Here is a 19,784-nt window from a genome sequence, read left to right as displayed (position 1 = left end):
TTTGGATTAAAAACAAGCTCTGAAAATTAAAAATATAAAAATTATGATTATAATTAAATTTCCGAAATTGATTTAAAAACAATTTCATCTTATTCCTTGTCCGTTCCTGATTCCAAAAACATATAGATATGATATGTTTGGATTACAAACACATTCAGAGAGTTAAAAAGAATAGAGATATAGAAAAGCGTGCTATCCTCCTCAGCGCAACCGCTACCGCGCTTTTCTGGATTGTTAATTTCACTGCCTTTGCCACGAGCGGTGGACAGACGATGCTACGAGTGTACGGTCTTGCGGAAAAAAATGCAATGCGTTCAGTTTCATTCTGTGAGTTCGACTGAGCTTGACTAAATGTTGTATTTTCGCCTTACGCGACTTGTTGTTAACGTGTTTCAGACACACCCCTCGCTATTGAGTTGCCAATGATATCAGGTTTGAAATGTTCACTCAATAAAAGCAAGTGTATTCCCTCTTTCGCAACCCATACAAACGAATTATTTCAAAACATCGTCTTTTGTGACAGCGTCATTTCCCAGTTCTCTTCATTTACTTCTTTTTGTAAATAAATAAATAAATCCCTGCGCCTTGAATATGTGCGCGATATAAATTGCATAAAATAAAAAATAAAAAATAAAAAAATAAATCCATGCGCTTAGAACTGTACCCACGGAATACGCGCGATATAAGCCTCATATTGATTGATTGATTAATTGATTGATTGATTTACTTCTTTTTGTGGACCTTGTCTGTTCTGGACCTCATTCTGAGAGTGATTCTAGGAATGCAAGTGCAAAAGTCCCAGAGAAGGATAGGGGAAGTGATGTTGTCAGGATGTCGCGGGCAGTGGTGGAGGGAGAGATTCTATAGGGTGGAGTTGGGAGGTAGGGGGAGGGGGTGTTGTAGATGGTGAAGGGTGCTTAGACGCTTGGGGATAGAAGTTGAAGGTCAAAGACTCGACGTCGTCATAATGCCGAGAGAACTCAAAGGACTCACCCACACATTGTAAGCGTTTCGATCACCTCCCATATGATCCTCTGTAATACAGCATCTGCGCATATGCCAGTCACTGAGATCGGAGCTCATCATTTACAATGATGCCTATAGCAGTGTGTTTTCACAGGTACCAATGGAGCTATAATATATAGTTGACCTCATCTTCAATATTTTCCACATGTGTCTAGTGCGCCAAAGCTTTCTTCTAACCACACTGTGTACTCCATAATATGTCCATGTTGTCTACCAGAAGGCGGAATGAGTTCACATATTTAGAGTACGGAGATAATGCTATTTTAGGGCCCATCGCCTCCAGTTAAAAAGCAATCGGTGGTTGAATTAGAATTGATGACCCGTAATTTTGTTTTTAATGAGTTTGGGCGATATGGTCAATCATAGATTATGTCTCATTCTAAAACCAAACCTGATTCAATACGAAAAGACTCTTTGCAATCTCTCGCAGTTGTGAGGTTATCTGGACCCAGTCAGTTTCTCTACCTCTCACTCTGTCTCTGTCTCTGTCTATCTCTGTCTCTCTCTATGTCTCTCTCTGTCTCTGTCTCTCTCTATGTCTCTCTCTGTCTCTGTCTATGTCTCTCTCTGTCTCTGTCTCTCTCCGTCTCTGTCTCTCTCTCTCTCTCTCTCTCTCTCTCTCTCTCTCTCTCTCTCTCTTTCTCTCTCTTGTCTCTTCTGGGACTGTGACTAATAATCATGTATTGGATACACTAAATTGTGCGTTGATTCACACTAACCTCAGTGAAAAAACTGTAACAGATAATATTTATGCTCCTGTTGCAGATACAAAAGACACTTTCAAGCTGACAAAGGTAAGCAACAGTTGTGTGTGTGTGTGTGTGTGTGTGTGTGTGTGTGTGTGTGTGTGTGTGTGTGTGTGTGTGTGTGTGTGTGTGTGTGCGCTATATAGTCAGTATATGTGTTGCTTTGTTTGCCACCTGGCTGGTATACTGGTTGGTTGGTTGGTTGGTCTAGTTGGTTGATTTCAGCAACTTAATTGAGTAGACAGGTTTAATACATTCTTGCAAATAAGCTTGTGCTTATAACTTATGACTAAACTATTATAGTGTGTTCAACAAAACACCCCTTGAATTGACGACTATCGTCTACCAAGTCAAGTCAAGTCAAATTTTATTTTCAGGGAACCCCATCGCTAGAGTTCTTATGAATCACATTCGTTTTTTTCGTGAACAGTCAGAGGTACATAACGTGCTATTGCAGATAAGCTCACAGCGAGCCCCATTCAAATTACAAACTGACGACTGCATTGTGAAAAAGGGAAACTGGATCACACGGGTTCACGATGGCTCAGGGGTAAGATAAACCACGCAAAAATAAATTCTTGGAAAATTGCTCGCTCTTTACGTAGGGCACCTAGGATGTTCCCGTTTGGTGAGCGTTCAAATGGAAGGGTGTTTGTACTGTGTGTAAAAGCCTGACAGTATCTGTGATGGTTTACGGGAGGCTTACTGTGCCTTTAAGTGTGATAAAAAATAAAAGAAATAAAAAAAACTACAATCTGCTGTCTAAATCATTATTTTTTTCTTGTTTTGTGCTGTGTTTTTTTTCCCTATCAACACCTGTTTAAAACTCTTTTGAAATACCCTTTATCAAGTGAATTAAGTTTAGTAATACTTTTTTGTGTGTGTTGAAAACCCGACGCAACCGTTCAACTGTGATCGTAGACTAAGGGAGGCAACCAAAACATTTGTGACATATTACACCCCATTACTTATCGCTCAGACAGTACAGCTTCGTCAATACCCGCGTGAAGGAAATCGCTCACCTTCCACGTGCAAAACAAAGTGATATTGACACGCCAGATTAGCGCGGTAGCGTATTGTGCTAATCAGGAAAGCGCGCTTTTCTGTATTCTTGTTAACTTCGCAATTTCCGGAAAACATCCACTTGCACTTTGAGACTGTTCTGTTTACATTCGACACTATCAAAACCACTTTGCAATACTGAAATAATTTTGTCTGTGTTCGAAAGCTACAGCCAATCGTTATTATATCCCCTTAGGTACAGTTTTATATTATAACATTATTGGCACATGTAAACAATAGGAATTAATTAATTAAAGGGCAGCCTTTAAAAGACAACAATGGGCGTTATAGTAAGTTGAGTTTTTCATGCATATCGCAGTGTTTGCGTGCTTGCGTGTGTGCGTGCTTGCGTTGAACATTGCCGTATATAATTATGCCAAGTTAGATGTTGATACATTTTTGTTTGAATTGAACAAAATTGATCTTTTGAACACAGTTTTAAATGCGTCCATTGACGAAGCTGCTGCCTTGTTTTCTGAACATTTATTCCGTGTTGCAAAAACATGTATGCCTGTTAAGATAATAACAGTACGTGAAGATGATGCCCCATGGATGACTGAACATATTTTACAATTACGAAACGCAAAAAATTGTATACATCAAGTTGCTAAGCGCTTAAATACACCTGAGCAGTGGGCATTATTCCGCCTGACTAGAAATCAGTATACAGATGAAATTCGTAAAAGAAAAAGAGATTATTTTCTAGAACTTGATGAGAGAATAAATTGTAAACAGAACTTCGGAAGCAAAAATTGGTGGCAACTTGTTAATTCCTTCTTGAAGAAAAAAGGTGTTGCATGTAACGAATTTCCACCGCTAGAAGATAATGGAAAAATTATTGATAACATTTGTGAAAAAACGATTTTGTTTAATAATTATTTTGAAAGCCAGTCTAAAGTTGAAAATCCAGACGATCCCCTGCCCGAGGCAAATTGGTGTAATACATCTTTATCGACTTTTGAATTAACAGAAGCTGAAGTTGTCCAAGTGTTAAGGAATTTAAATTTATCCAAGGCCGTGGGCCCTGACGGAATACATAATAAATTGCTTGTAGATGGATTACCAGTTATCGTTCCACCGCTTACAGTTCTCTTTAACAGATCCTTGTCTGAGGGTGTTTTTCCAGTTGTCTGGAAAACTGCTCACATTACGCCCATTTTTAAGAAAGGCGATAGGAGTGCTTGTTCCAACTACCGTCCAATCTCTTTGCTGAGTTGTATTGGGAAGGTGCTTGAGAAATGTATACAAATCCGTGTGTTTGGTTATTTGAAAAATTATGATTTGATTACACACTGCCAATCTGGTTTTATTGCTGGTGATTCGACTGTTTATCAACTATTGAGTATATATGATGATTTTTGTGTTGCACTTGATAAAAACATTATGTCACAGGCAATATTTTTTGATGTATCCAAAGCTTTTGATAAAGTCTGGCATCGCGGTCTGCTCCACAAGCTTGAGGCGATAGGTATAAGAGGTCCCTTGCTTGTTTGGTTTGAACATTACTTGAGCGATCGCAGACAAGCAGTAGTATTGAAAGGAACCAAATCAAGTTATGCTACCCCTTCTGCTGGTGTCCCTCAGGGTTCTGTCTTAGGACCTCTTTTATTTCTCATTTATATTAACGATATTGGTGTTGGTCTTGAATCAGTGTTGAAACTCTTTGCAGACGATACGAGTATGTATTTAAGTTTAGATAACGATGATGTACGAGCAGAGATTTTGAATTCTGATTTGGATAAAATTCGCACATGGGCTTCTAAATGGAAAGTCACTTTTAATTGTCAAAAGACAGAATTGTTGGACATTTGTAGGCAACAAAATGTTTTACTTCCACCATTGTATTTCGAAGATGCACACTTAGTTGATGTTGAAAATCACAAGCACCTTGGCGTCATTCTACAAGGTAATTGTAAATGGGATTCCCACATAAAAAGTCTAATTGCTAAATGTAGAAAGTCAATTGCGTGTTTTGGTTTATTCAAGCATCGTTTAAACAGAAAATCACTTGAAGTTATATATAAATCCTTTATGTTACCATTGTTTGATTATGCGGACGTTATCTGGGATAACTGTACACAGTGTTTGGCAGACGAGTTGGAGACATTGCATCTCGATGCAATCCGAATCATTGTAGGTGCAGTACGTGGCACAAGCCACCAAAAACTGTATAACGAATCGGGTTTTGTGCCCCTGAAAGAAAGGCGACGTCGTCATAAACTTTTGCTGTATTATAAAATTGTAAATCGTTTAACCCCAGAATATTTATATTCCAAACTGCCGGTCCTGGTTTCCGATGTAAATCCTTACCACAGACGACGCCCTCTTGAACGTAAGTTTCCATTGTGCAGAAGTGAGTTATATAAATCTTCATTTTTTCCTTCAACGACAGCTTTGTGGAATAATCTTCCAGAAAATATACAACAAACGCAGTCAGTTGGTGAATTTAAAAGGTATTTGACCGATGGAGATGTTGTTGTTCCACCGTATTATTATTTAGGCAACCGCCAGGGACAGGTACTTCACAGCAGGTTGAGATTAAACATGAGCGATTTGCAACAAGACTTAGTTAACCGACACCTCTCTGATAATTTAGAATGTACGTGTGGAGCATGCCCGGAAGATTCTGAACATTTCTTATTACACTGTCCAAAATTTAAAGAACATAGAACCATTTTATTCAATAGTCTGCCAACACACGTTCTGGACTGCAAAACACTCTTGTTTGGAAATACTGATTTAACTATATCTTTGAACACGAAAATATTCTCTGTTGTACAAGACTATGTTATGTTAACTAATCGCTTCGGCTGATATTATATTAACTGTGCAATTGATGTAGCCAGGCATTCTCTCCCTCCCTCTCTCTCTCTCCCTCTCCCTCCCCCTCTCTCTCTCTCTCTCTCTCTCTCTCTCTCTCTTTCTCTCTCTCTCTTTACCCTATTTGTATAAAATATAATTAAAGATTATCAAGATAAGTGTTGAAGCTATCACTTGTTCGCCATGTTTTGCTATCTGAATGTGTATTGATTATAAGTTCAAGAACGTGTCCATAAGCAATCTGCTTGTTAACGTTCTCAATGTTGTTATTGTTTGAAAGGTGTGTATGAGAATTTGAATAAACACGCTTAAACCAACATTGCCGTGAGCTCTCATGAAATGTAGCGACTAATTAGTCTTCATTATTATTATTTTTGTATTATTAGTAGCGTCACATTAACACCTTCACCCGTTAGATGTGTGAATTTCACAAATAACGCCGGTAGAAAAAGTTGACAAGGTCAAACATCAGTGTTGGCTGTCAATTTCCTCATGCAATTCATACGTGTACGCGGTGTTTGCACGCAATAGACCACGAGTTAAATAATCTTCTGTCGAGTATCAAACGCAAACGTTCTCAAGCGAAGTGTTTGCAGGTTTGTTTCGCTCATTCCACCGACAGAAAGCCACTTGGCACTTAGGTGAGTCTCATGAACTGTACTCGTGAGAAGGCGGGGTAGACGTTGTCACGCTTGGTCTACCACAGTATGTGCTTTGTTCGTCTGAAATTATTTGGCTTTCGGCTTTTGGTACCGTGCAGCTAGGCAGTAGCCGTGTGTTATGTTGTGTGACTGTTGTCACCGTGTTGTGTTGTGTTGTGTTATGTTGTGTGACTGTTGTCGTGTTGTGTTGTGTTGTGTTGTGTTGTGTGACTGTTGTCGTGTTGTGTTGTGTTGTGTTGTGTTGTGTTGTGTTGTGTGACTGTTGTCGTGTTGTGTTGTGTTGTGTTGTGTTGTGTGACTGTTGTCGTGTCGTGTTGTGTTGTGTTGTGTTGTGTTGTGTGACTGTTGTCGTGTTGTGTTGTGTTGTGTTGTGGTGGTCTGTTTCGAAGACACACTTTTGTATCGGACTTGAATGAAACATGACCATGTGCTGGTCTGTTTCGAAGACAACCTTTTGTATTGGACTTGAATGAAATATGACCATGTGTGAAGTACGTGTGCTCTGTCACGGATAGCAGAAGGCTATACATACTGTTCCGACGGAAAGTTATCATTCTCGCGGTCTGAAAGTGTAGGAAGCGCAATACAGTGCCGAGTGACAGGCTTTGCCTTTGGACAGCAGAAGTATTTTTTGTTTGGACGACAAGTTTTAACCCTCGGAGAATGAACCTGGTTGATTGAAATCGGATATTCCGTTAATGTCCAGCAAGGTTGTGTCACAGATAAGGTTAACTTGAAACAGAACACTTCATGAACTGTGCATGAACTGATTCACGCAGTGTAAAATCGATTTCCTACGACGAAAGGTGTAACGTACACAACAGGATTTGGACAAACAGTGGTTCGTTTATGGTTTATTCACTCGTCAATGAATAAGGACAAAGAGCGAATCGCCTGTGAATATATTGAATATGTATGCTCCACAAATGGAATAAATGACAAATAGTGAATCGAACGTTTGCACAAATGGAAAATGAAACAAATGGGTGATGGCATGTAAACACTTTCACAGTACAAAAAACCCGTTAAACAGGACAAATGGCTTGAACAAAACCGGTTGATCTTGAAAGTAAATAGATCGGGCCGACTGCATAAGATTAACGATCAACATGATACAACACAGAGCCTCGCAGTTTAGCGACAAAGAATGGGTTGTCAAGTACGTGTTTGCATTTCAACTTCGACACTGATTATGCCGATTGAGGAGCCGCGGTTTGGAATTTCTACGCGCGTCAGACAACCTGAACTATCTACAGTGAATAACTCTGGTGTGAATCTTTCAATGTTATCAATACTCATCACAACAGAAAAATGCACGAGTCTGTAGAGATAGACTCTGAAGTGACCGACACATTTACAAGTCTCTACAGATAAGATTTGAGGCGCAGATAGTCTCTCTGCAAAGGATAGTTTTTATGGTGTGAAATGTTAGCAGTCAGAAATTGCCAGAGTGCAGAACAGGCGAAGAAAACATTCGCCATTTGTTAAAACTGGTCCATGATCAAGTCGGTTTTATCTGCAAAGTTGTCAAGTGAAGTGTCATAAGTGAATTGGAAGTCGAAGAGAGTGCCGCGAGGAATGCATGAGTCTCTTGTCTGTGAGGTCGGACAGAGTGGATCTGATTCATAAAGTTAATTTGGGCATGAGCTGAATAAAAGCAGATATGTACGTGGACGGAATATACTCTGGAGGTTTGGTGAGTATTGTTGATTGAAGATTTGCATTTCCATAACCATTTGTGACATTGCGACTGTGTGTGTGTGTGTGTGTGTGTGTGTGTGTGTGTGTGTGTGTGTGTGTATGTGTGTGTGCCTTTTGTCTTTGCCAGCAGTTCTATCCACGTTCCATTCACACGTGTTACCTGTCCTTCTATCTCAACGCTTTCTTACAATACCTCCACGCTGTCTCTAAACGCAAATCAAACTGAATGCCGGTGTAACACGAAATTTTTACTCCACGAAAAATTTACTCCGGAGTAAAAACTTCGTACAAAATTCTTACTCCGAGTAAATTTTTCGTACGAGAAAAGAACTCCCCAAGGCACGAAAAAATTACTCCCTCCACGAAATTTTTACTCCCCATTTTTTTTACTTCCAGTAAAAATCTCGTGCGAGTGTGCGAGGGCTGTATTTTGTATACATGTATAAATGTGTCTCCAGGAATATGTTTTGTTTTAATCTTGTGTCGATACTATTTAGTTCTGCCTCGTTATTAGCCATTGAGTATAACTGTTATATCATCATTGCTTTGTTGTTGTTCTTTGGCCATTTACGTTGAATGACTTGTTATACATTGACATTGATAGTTTTATTCTTCTTCTTCTTCGTCGTTCGCTAGATAGTTTTATTATAAGAACCTTTTCTAATTCCTATTAACTCGATGTTCTTTAACTATATTTATACATAAATGCATATTGTAAAGCAGTATGCATTGTTAGAGGATCTTTTAGTAGCAGTGTTTAAATGTCGAAGCTGCTTTTCCCAGTTTTACCTAAGATACCGACTGTATATTGTGTTATTGTATTTGTCAGACTTGATTGTACCAAGTCCCTACACATGTTGTAATGCGCTTAGAGCCAAATATTTTTGTTTTTTGTACGGGATAGGCGCAATATAAATACACTTTATTATTATTATTATTATTATTAAAATGGGATGCGGGCGAAGGGATAATGCCAATAATGTGATCTCGCGCAAACGAATGTCGCGCTACCCTCCCTCCACCCCTTCCACCACCAAGACTAACAGGGGACAAGGGAGTATAAATTTCGTACACCTGGCATGGGAAGTTAAATTGCTCGTGTTAGAGTGAAGTAATTTATTCGTTTTTTATTCGTCAGGGGAGTAACATTTGTGTACGAAATGTTTACTCGGAACTCATCTGTCGTGGGGAGTAATTTTTTTCGTGTTATGGGGGAGTGCTTTTTGCGTAAAGGGAGTAACATTTTCGTACGAAATTTTTACTCCGGAGTAAAAATCTCGTGGGAGTAATTTTCTCGTGTTACACCGGTCAGTCTACCCACGCTTCTGTCTGTCATTTGTTTGCCTTGTTCTGTTCGTGTAACTGTACATGAAAATGGTTCAAAGCATTACTGCCTCATTACATTGGTTGCTACAAGTAGCTATCCACCGACACGTTACTTAACAGAAATATCATGCGTCTACTTGTTTAAACACGCGTATACGCAGAAGTAAACAAAAAAAAAAGATTACAAAAAATTAAAATAAATAAAACCACTCAAACAAGCAAACAAACAAGTCACACGGATAACAAGACTCCTTCACAACAGCAAACACACACAAAACAGCGAATTGATTTAACAGAGAGAAGATTTATACACCGAAGGTTATTTGAGAACTAAAGTGTCAAGTATACGCACAATCCGACACAAAGAACAGCGTTCACTGATCGATCAAAATCCTCTTATTGATCTGACAGACCTGTTATAGCCAAAAACCAAACATGATCTTGAATTTCCTTCATCGTATCCGCGTACCGAAAGCCTATAGAAAATCCGTTTGTTCCTTGTTTGATTTGTAGAAGTTGTGTTAGGTGCAATACGGTAGTCGTGTTTGGTCGGCAAATATTGATGTAGGTTCAAAGGGGGCAAAAACATATATTTTGTCATGCAACATGAGATTGTTATGCTTTATGGTGGTATTCAAACTGAAAATGAAAAGATAGATGTGAACTTTATGAGAAAATTCTGATCTGTGGAATGTTCCTTTTTGTACTCATCTTTTCTGTTGTGCGTTATTTGTTTTCGTCTTTTCGTTTTTGTTTGAGTGTAGAACGATCTGCAGCGACTTTGTGAATTTTGCTGGTATTTCAATTGTCTGTAATGCTTAAATAGTGTGCAAAATTGAAATCCGTGTATGTAAAAAGTGTTAGTGATATTGGAGTTTAGAGTATACTGCAGGTGGTTATGCGGTAAAATCTGTTGTGACAACGCTATGGGAAAAGGGGGAGGACTAGAACCAGGAGTAAGGGGTGTGTATCTGGGTTAGTTGGCTACCAGGGCAAAATACCACATACCCTTAAAATGGCCGTGAACTCTTTGAATGGCTTCTGTGCTGTGTTTAGTGCGGCAGCTTTACGAAGAGAAAATTAGTTCCTTACAAAGTACCCTCTGTTGTGGTTCTCTTAAATTGATTTTCTTTGTCGATTCTTACAGGCAATGTTCGCAAGGCCTTATTGGTGTGTAAATGGCTGTTGTGTGCATGACTTTTGGAGTACCACACATGTTCCGTTTTTTACAGTGTGTGTGTATGTGTGTGTGTGTGTGTGTGTGTGTGTGTGTGTGTGTGTGTGTGTGTGTGTGTGTGTGTGTGTGTGTGTCTGTCTGTCTGTGTGTGCGAGCATGCGTGCGTGCGTGTGTATCTGTTTGCCTGAGAGATGTGCACTGGTGATTATTTCAGACATTCATACAGGTATTCCATATTTTCATTCTAGAACGAGGATTTAAGCTTAACACTTCTGTGGATATCACAAAGCCTAGTATAGGGGTTAACCAATAGTTGCTGAAGTTACATAAACTTGAACTGAGGTATTTTTCCGCATCATGCATAATTATAGGTTAAATACAATGGTAGTTTTTTTCTGTAACGAAACAGCAAAGTATCAATAGTAACAAGCGGTTGGTTTTCTGCTTATTGTGCAGTAAATATACAGGGTTGTATAACACCTGCAGGCACTAGAGTGACATTTAGCGGCTTAGGGAGATTAGGAAGATTAGCACCTAGAAGTTGAAACGCATGCGGCGCGCGCGAACTCACGCAGGAAGTGAAGGGTTTGATGCACTAAATTACAGTGGCACCTCCCTTTGCAGACCCCGACTTTAAGACCTACCCTAGGCCTGTTTTAAGACCTTGCTTTTCAGATGTTCTGTTCATACCTCTGCAAATGTATCTCCATTTTATGTTTGAGGCTCCCTCCCTTTTAGGATCCGATTATCTCAGAATGTCGCGGGTCGTAAAAAGGGAGTTTCCCTGTATATATGTGTCTGTTAGAAAAGGTCGTGATTGCTCAATTTATAGCATGCAAACAATGTCCAGTCGAAAAATTGATGTGAACATTGAATTTAATTCTTTTTTTCTCTCAAGATCTTCTGGCATTTAAAAAACCGCAACGTCAACTAATCAATAAAAGCATAATTAGCTGTTCAGCACAAGCTTGTGTCGTATGTGACATTTAAAATATTTATATTTAGGAACAATTTTGTTTACCTGAAAAATCTCAAAAATACCGGAAATAAATCAGCAACGGTTATACATACCATCGGTAATAAAATTATCATTTGACCGGTTTCTTTGCGGCACACATGTTTCCTTCATTCTACTGAATCACTGCTTGAAAGATACCGTGATTTTCGCGTACACGATAATTTTCACACCAGGCCTTCACGTAAAATAAAAGTATTATTTCACTTGTACACATACAAAAAATCAATAGCGTGGCTGTATTCTGTACGCGGTTAGGACAGTATGTTTAAAGGTACACTTCTTGTCTTGAGAACAGTTTGTATCACCATCTGACATGTCGAAGCGATTGTCTCCCTTGCACCCTTTATCAACGTGAGGCCGTTGCAGACATTACAATACTGTAGTTAAGAAAATAATAATGTACGAAGAGAGAGAGAGAGAGAGAGAGAGAGAGAGAGAGAGAGAGAGAGAGAGAGAGAGAGAGAGAGAGAGAGAGAGAGAGAGAGAGAGAGAGAGAGAGAGAGAGAGAGAGAGAGAGAGAGAGAGAGAGAGAGAGAGAGAGAGAGTGTGTGTGTGTGTGTGTGTTTGAGAGAGAGTGCGTTCTTGCGTTTGTTTTACGTGGGATAAGACCATTCCTTCACTTGGACACATATCAATAATCAACACTGTGACTGCTTCGCATGACAAGTTGAACTTTTTTTCTTCACCAATGTTTTTATTCATTCAGGCAAGCACAGATTTATAATGACACATTCAAAAGCATTGACACTGATAAGTCACAGCAATGACAGAGCTGAACACACATGTGATATTCAATTACTTCGTACATTTTCAGAGCACGTCCCGAAAATCAGAGGAATACATTGACTATTGTAATAATGTACATCACTCGTCTTTATCCAACCGTTACTAGCTGTTGAAACGGAATCCATTTTTTAATAAACTGAGTCTCTTTCATGAGAATATTGTGAGCATATCTATCAATTTGGTACAAATTATATACTTCTCTTAAAAATATTTGCACGTGGGGACGAATTTTGTTTATTCTGCATTTGTAAACAAAAAACTTTGCTGTTAATAAAATATTATCAAAACCAGCGTCTGTTTTCATGTGGTTTTCATGGTTCAATAATACCAGTGTTGGTGTAAGTCTGAGTCTGTCACAGTTACAACATTTTTCTTTCAGACATTTTTCAAATTCAGTCCAAAACACCTGGACACAATCAAGAGTTATATGCGGAAAAAAAAGTTGAACTTTTTTGATGAATTACTCTTTTGAGAAAAATACAGAAAACAGCTAGGCTGTTTATTTTGATTCCAAGTGAAGTCATGTTCCATATCCCATCTTGCCACATATAAGACGGTGAGCAAAGCCGTGTGCCTTTAACAGAATGGGTGTATTATGCGTGGCATTTCTCTGCAAAGCACAACATATTAGAAGTGGTCATTGACGAATCAAGGTCATATTATGTGCCATGTTGAAACGCCCTGTCGAACCGATTGTCTCCCTTGCACCGTTTATAAGTGTAAGGCTGCAGGCATTACAATACTGTAGTTAAGAAATAATGTACGGAGAGAGAGAGAGAGAGAGAGAGAGAGAGAGAGAGAGAGAGAGAGAGAGAGAGAGAGAGAGAGAGAGAGAGAGAGAGAGAGAGTGTGTGTGTGTGTGTGTGTGTGAGAGAGAGTGCGTTCTTGCGTGTTTGCGTGCGTGTGTGCGTGCGCGTATGCGTGCGTGCGTCCACGTTCTTCGTCGTCTTATTCTTATTCTTCTTTCCCCTCCTCTTTTCAGTCTAACATTACAAATAATTGTCTTTGCACTTTCAGCTGGAGTTTCGACGACTAACGGAACAAGTTCGTGTTGTCGACAACATCATAAGGAACAAGTTTCGCAAACCACCTGCTGAGGTAAGCACTATTTTCACACTTTCATCGGCGGCAGGTTGGTTGGTTGGTTGGTTGGTTGATTGGTTATATGGTTGGTTTATCTTTTTCTACAACATTTCTCCAAGACGCTTTCTCTCTGCTTCAGCAAAGCAAGGTGTTCGAATTTATTTTTCCGTTTTTATTTTGGCCACAGTCGCTCCTTTATAGAAGAAAAAAACGCCGACATTGACTACATATATTGCAAACAGTTAGGTGGATATGGTTTACATTGTTATCATTTTACTTCAGTATGCTCTTAACAAAGTAATACAAAAGCAAAAACGCCTTCAAACAGTAGCACATGCTCAAGCTCAAGTAAATAAAACAGAGAACTTAAAGCTGCTTTCTTTCTTCAAAACGGAGTGGCCCACTTGATCTTAGTTCTCAAGGCCAACTCGCCATTGAAATCATTGAGAGCATACCCCAGAGCGTTCGTGGGAGACTTTTAGCGGCCTCTTCAAGCCTAAGCCATACGCTGTAGCGGATTAACCCGTTAATCCTGACAGTTGTCATCACAGATAATCTGCTTTGTTTGGGTGAGATCATAGAGCATATGGTGCCAGAGTTTTGTCTAGGATTGTCTTAGGGTGGAGTTAGGAAGCAAGGTTGATTAGGTTTTTACTGTACTGCGCCTCGTTCTGGTAGGATCAGCTCTGTGACACATCTAAGTAGGTCATGTACCGGTGCTGTTAGAAATTGCACGTGATCTGAGTACGATGTTCAATGTCGATAACACTTTTTGCACAACTTGTATGGTACTGAACTTGGAGATAGTTCAAACTTGTCTAAAATAAGAACGGGAACTAGTGAGTCTATCTGAGTGTTCGAAGAGAAACCACAGATCCTGTAAAACAGAGTGTAAAGCATGATTTATTTAATATTATAGGAGGGTAACAATGTGGCAGTTATTGATCCCATATTTGCTTGGAAAAATCTCTGTTTGCCTCCGACGGCCTAACACCCACCCGTGTGTGTGTGTGTGTGTGTGTGTGTGTGTGTGTGTGTGTGTGTGCGTGTGCGTACGTGTGTCAGTGCGTGCTCGTGTGTGCGTGCGTGCATACGTCTGTGTGTGTGTGTGTGTGTGTGTGTGGTTCGTACGTTCGTGCTCATTTTATACTTTCATCGTCACAACGCACACTGGCTAGTACGACCTTACATGGAACTAAGGGCAGTGATAAGCTGACCAATAATAAGGCAGACCATTTATATCCTTTATCGATTACCCAATATTGACGGACGGTGTGATGATATCTTCTGCTATGGTCTGTTGAGACAGTGATATCGAAATTGAGACCGGAGGTCGAGATTTTGATATCACCGTCGAAACAGACCAATAGCAGAAGATATCATCACACAGTCAGTCAATGTTAGATATATTGCTAATTCTCTGGAAATTTTGTATTTACTGTAAAGAAATTACAAAAGTATTTGTCTCAGTTTTGGCTGTTCCATATCTCTCCCTCTGATTATTATTTCTTTTTGTTCACCCTTTTCTTGTACTTTTCAGTATTTCAAAATGTCTTTTCTTTCAAAAAGTCTTTAGTCACTTGCTCAACTAAATTCTGGGATCATTACATTTTCATATATATTTGTTTGTTTTTAAATTTAGGTGTTTTTGTTTTTGAAGTGGGGAAGCAATAAAGAGGTCGTCGATATCAAAACTGATATCGACGGAAATGTCGTCGATATCACTTTTGCACTGAGCTCAGTTTTGCCCTGCCCAATTGACCAATGGAAATCCACGTAACATATGAAATAGCAATATTGCCCCATATGAGTGTGGCTAAGATGCGATTAGAGGAAACGGTGGCTTTTCTCAAGTAGTATTTGCCGTGTTGCGTGATATCTTGAGTTGTGACCTCGGGGAACTATCTACTGGGTTTGCGAATTTGGATGTGGTTGTCTGGTGCGGGAGCCGTGGGACGTGAGTGGGGGGAGGGGGAGGTGGGTTGATGTGTGTGTGCGTGTGTGTGTGTGTGTGTGTGTGTGTGTGTGTGATTGCGTGTGTGTGTGTGTGAGGAGGGGGTGTGTGGGAGTAGGATGTGATGGGGTCTCTCTCTCTCTCTCTCTGTCTCTCTCTCTCTCTCTCTCTCTCTCTCTCTCTCTCTCTCTCTCTCTCTCTCTGTTACATACACGCACACACACACACACACACACACACACACACACACACGATTAGCAAACAAAGACTACACCCAAGTTGCATTCTGTGGTGTGATTTTCTTGTTGTGCTATAGTCGCCGTGAGAGTATATGAAGGGGAAGGTATGAGGGCGGTAAAGATGTGTGTGTTCGTGTGTGTGTGTGTGTGTGTGTGTGTGTGTGTGTGTGTGTTTGTGTGTGTGTGTGTGTGTGTTTGTGTGTGTGTGTGTGTTCGTGTGTGTGTGTGTATAGACATATATATGTGTGTGTGTGTGTGTGTGTATAGACATATATATATGTGGGTATGGGGCGGGGATATAGCTCAGTTGGTAGCGCGCTGGATTTGTATTCAGTTGGCCGCTGTCAGCGTGAGTTCGATCCCAGGTTCGGCGGAAATTTATTTCACAGAGTCAACTATGTGTGCAGACTCTCTTCGGTGTCCGAACCTTCCCCCCGTGTACACTACATTGGGTGTGCACGTTAAAGATCCCACGATTGACAAAAGGGTCTTTCCTGGCAAAATTGCTTAGGCACAGTTAATAATTGTCTACCTATACCCGTGTGACTTGGAATAATAGGCCGTGAAAGGTAAATATGCGCCGAAATGGCTGCAATCTACTGGCCGTATAAAATTTCATCTCACACGGCATCACTGCAGAGCGCCTAGAACTGTACCCACGGAATATGCGCGATATAAGACTCATTGATTGATTGATTGTGTGTGCGTGCGTGCGTGTGTGTGTGTGTGCGTGCGTGTGTGTGTGTGTGTGTGTGTTTGTGTGTGTGTGTGTTCGTGTGTGTGTGTATAGACATATATATATGTGTGTGTGTGTATAGACATATATATATGTGTGTGTGTGTGCGTGTGTGTGTGTGTGTGTGTGTGTGTGTGTGTGTGTGTGTGCGTGCGTGTGTGTGTGTGTATGTGTGTGTATGTGTGTGCGTGTGTGTGTGTTTGTGTGTGTGTGTATAGACATATATATGTGTGTGTGTATAGACATATATATGTGTGTGTGTGTGTGTGTGCGTGTGTGTGTGTGTGTGTGTGTGTGTGTGTGCGTGCGTGTGTGTGTGTATGTGTGTGTATGTGTGTGCGTGTGTGTATGTGTGTTGTGTGTGTGTGTGTGTGGGGGGGAGGGGGTGTTGATGTTTACGTGTGTACGTCTGTGCGATCGTGCGAGGGCGAGTGATAGATCGAGGATCAATCAACACACAATAGGCCATTCGACGATTTTATCGTAAAATCAATCAGTCGTTTTCACAATCGAACAGTCTGCTTTTACATGGCTTGGATTTCTCGCTAACAATTTAGTCGATCAATGGACCCACTGTAAGCCTGAGTGATCAGTCATATTAAACTGCAATGTATAAATCACCGATGAAAGAACCCCGTGTGTTCACAGAGTGCATAAGATGGTATGTCGTCATTTTGTTTCCTCGTCTAGTTTTAGGAATATCTTCCATACCATGTGCACCAAATCACAAAAAAGATCTCTGGACAAATTAATTCAGCAAAAATGCTCATTCTACACAGGACGCAGCTAGCATGTTTATTTTTGTTTTCAAGTTGAAGGATGCTCAAGTCTTTCTTACTTCTTATTCTGCCTTCGTGGGCTGAAACTCCCACGTACACTCGTGTTTTTTGCACGAGTGGAATTTTACGTGTATGACCGATTTTTACCCCGCCATTTAGGCAGCCATACGCTGTTTTCGGAGGAAGCATGCTGGGTATTTTCGTGTTTCTATAACCCACCGAACTCTGACGTGGATTACAGGATCTTTTTCGTGCGCACTTGGTCTTGTGCTTGCGTGTACACATGGGGGTGTTCGGACACCGAGGAGAGTCTGCACACAAAGTTGACTCTGAGAAATAAATCTCTCGCCCAACGTGGGGACGAACTCACGCTGACAGCGGCCAACTGGATACAAATCCAGCGCGCTACCGACTGAGCTACATCCCCGCCCAAATCTTTCTTACGAAAAGCAACCATGGACAGATATGTGCTGATGAACACTACCGCACGTGAAGAAAGGTATCTGAACAAGAACAAGAAGAACAAGAACAAATACATTATTGTCTGTCTTTACAAGACAGACAATTTTGTGTAGGCTTGCCTCACAATTACATAGAGATTACACAACGTCATCGAGTGAGGGACCGAAAAATATTGAAACTCGAGGATGATTTTTTTGTGGTATCAACCGAGACCGTAGGTCGAGGTTGATACCACACAAAAAAATCATCCGAGAGTTTCAATATTTTTTGGTCCCTCACAAGATGACGTTTGTGTAATTTGTGTATACAATGATAAATTGATTGTATACAATGATCAATCTCTATACCTTCCTGTCACTGGAAGCAGCAACACTTGAAAGCATAAGTTCCCTTGACAAACGTCATTTATGATTGGCGTCATCTATGAATGACGTCACTGTCTAGACAAGACAAGTGCCGGTATCGGCAAACCTTGTCGCGGCAAAGGCGTGCCTTGATACCATTGAGATCATAGGAGATGCACAGCAGTGCCGATACCAGGTTTCTTTAGCTTCACTTTAAAATGATATCAGAACGATAGTTATTCACTTGAAAGTGAACACAGGAGAGTTGTATACAGAACGATATTGCACACAAACATAACATTATGTATCGATTGGAGATTGGATTTCCCTTCTTTGAGTCATGTGACGTCAGAGGCCGACAAAACTTTATAATTTGGCTTTTCAGGTTGACCGAAACTTCAAAGGAACTAAAAAAAAAAAAAAAACGTCATGTGTTTGATTGCATGTGTGTGTGCTGTTCAATGTCAAAACAACAACAAAGTGAGTACATGACGTGTGTTTTGTAGTTCCTTTGAAGTTTCGGTCAACCTGAAACGCCCAAATATGAAGCTTATGTGTTTGATTGCATACATGTGGATTGCATGCATGTGTGTGTGTGCTCGTTCAATCGTCAAAACAACAACAAAGTCATAAGTACCTGAAAGGAATTCGATCGATACATAAATGTTATTTGCGTGTTTGACCAAAATATGACATTTTACACAGATCTCGACAGTCATTGTTCACCTCGACCGCTAGCGCGGTCTCGGAGAACAATGACTGTCTCGATCTGTGTAAAATGTCATATTTTGGTCAAACACGCAAATAACGTATAATAACGATTAAACATTAGGTTAAACATTGTGTGTCATAATTCTTTCACTCTCATATTACATGAAACTCCTTTTTTACCCTCTGGCACATACTGCGGACATAACGCATAAACCTTGCACTGATCGTAAGTCTTTTTATTTTATTTTATTTTATTTTTATTATCTTTTTTGGAGTTTTTTTTATATTTTTTTATTTTTATCTTTTAAACCTGTATAGGCTTTACATTACATTACATCACATAGACAAGGGGACAATTACAACACACAGGGGGTGGGGTGGGGGGGGTGGTCTTGGCTTGGTGGTCGTAAATCTTCCTTTTCGCGCAATGTTAATAGTCCTAGGTCATCTGAGGGCAAGGTTACCAGAACAAATAATCTCACAACCAAACATACCTATGAAGCACAGAGTTGTACACGAATACCAACAGCCACAGTTGGCAATGACCACAACGATCACCACACACCATTTAAAACCATTAGCATAGCAGTGACTAAGTACACGAAACCAAATCAAGCGAGCAAGGTCTCTCACACTCGCGCACGGAATTCGACCAAGTGGGGATCGCGCCGTTTAAGGATTGCCAGGAAACAATGCGAGCGATAGCTAGATTGCGAGCCAAAGCTTCGATCCCCGAATAGTGGCGTCATTGTTGTAAGCTGTTTTAGAGAACCGCTGCCAAGCGTTGGGTCTGCCGAAGTAGGGTTTGGCTTGCATGCATCTGGCTGTGACTTATTTAGACCACGAGAGTGTACCGTTTGAGGCGTTGTATTGTGCAGGACTGGTGCAGTTCTTGGGATGTTTTTGAACGTTGGCAAGACCGCAGTCAAAATCAGAAGTGTGACTGTTAGTAGATGTTTGGAACATATACTCGCCCATTCCTAAGTGTGATTGTGATGCTGAATCACTTCTCTAAGTGTGACTATGGAATGTGCTTGAAAATCTTGTTGAAACGTGTGTTCGGGCGTTGAGAACATCATTTGAATGCTTTTTCGTTGCAGTCGAAACAGGTTTGAGAGAGAAAACAGAACATTGTTACAAATCATTTTGTAT

The 19,784-nt window shown here is 40.3% G+C and overlaps 1 protein-coding gene across 3 annotated transcripts in view; it reads left to right on the top strand.

Annotated features, from left to right (window-relative positions):
• LOC138966171 (uncharacterized) overlaps positions 1–19,784 on the top strand; it is a 55,096-nt gene that overhangs the window by 22,892 nt on the left and 12,420 nt on the right. For 2 of the 3 annotated variants that reach the window (XM_070338312.1, XM_070338304.1), the window contains exons 4-5: positions 1,792–1,820; positions 13,342–13,422. In XM_070338312.1, the coding sequence (XP_070194413.1) occupies positions 1,792–1,820; positions 13,342–13,422 (110 nt within the window). Of the gene's footprint in view, positions 1–1,791; positions 1,821–6,630; positions 8,013–13,341; positions 13,423–19,784 lie in introns of those variants that run through there. The other variant, XM_070338319.1, reaches the window with a different exon arrangement.

Source organism: Littorina saxatilis, linkage group LG1 (assembly GCF_037325665.1).
Source record: "Littorina saxatilis isolate snail1 linkage group LG1, US_GU_Lsax_2.0, whole genome shotgun sequence".
Classification (NCBI taxonomy): Eukaryota; Metazoa; Mollusca; class Gastropoda; order Littorinimorpha; family Littorinidae; genus Littorina; species Littorina saxatilis.
This window is presented reverse-complemented; position numbering and strand designations above follow the sequence as displayed.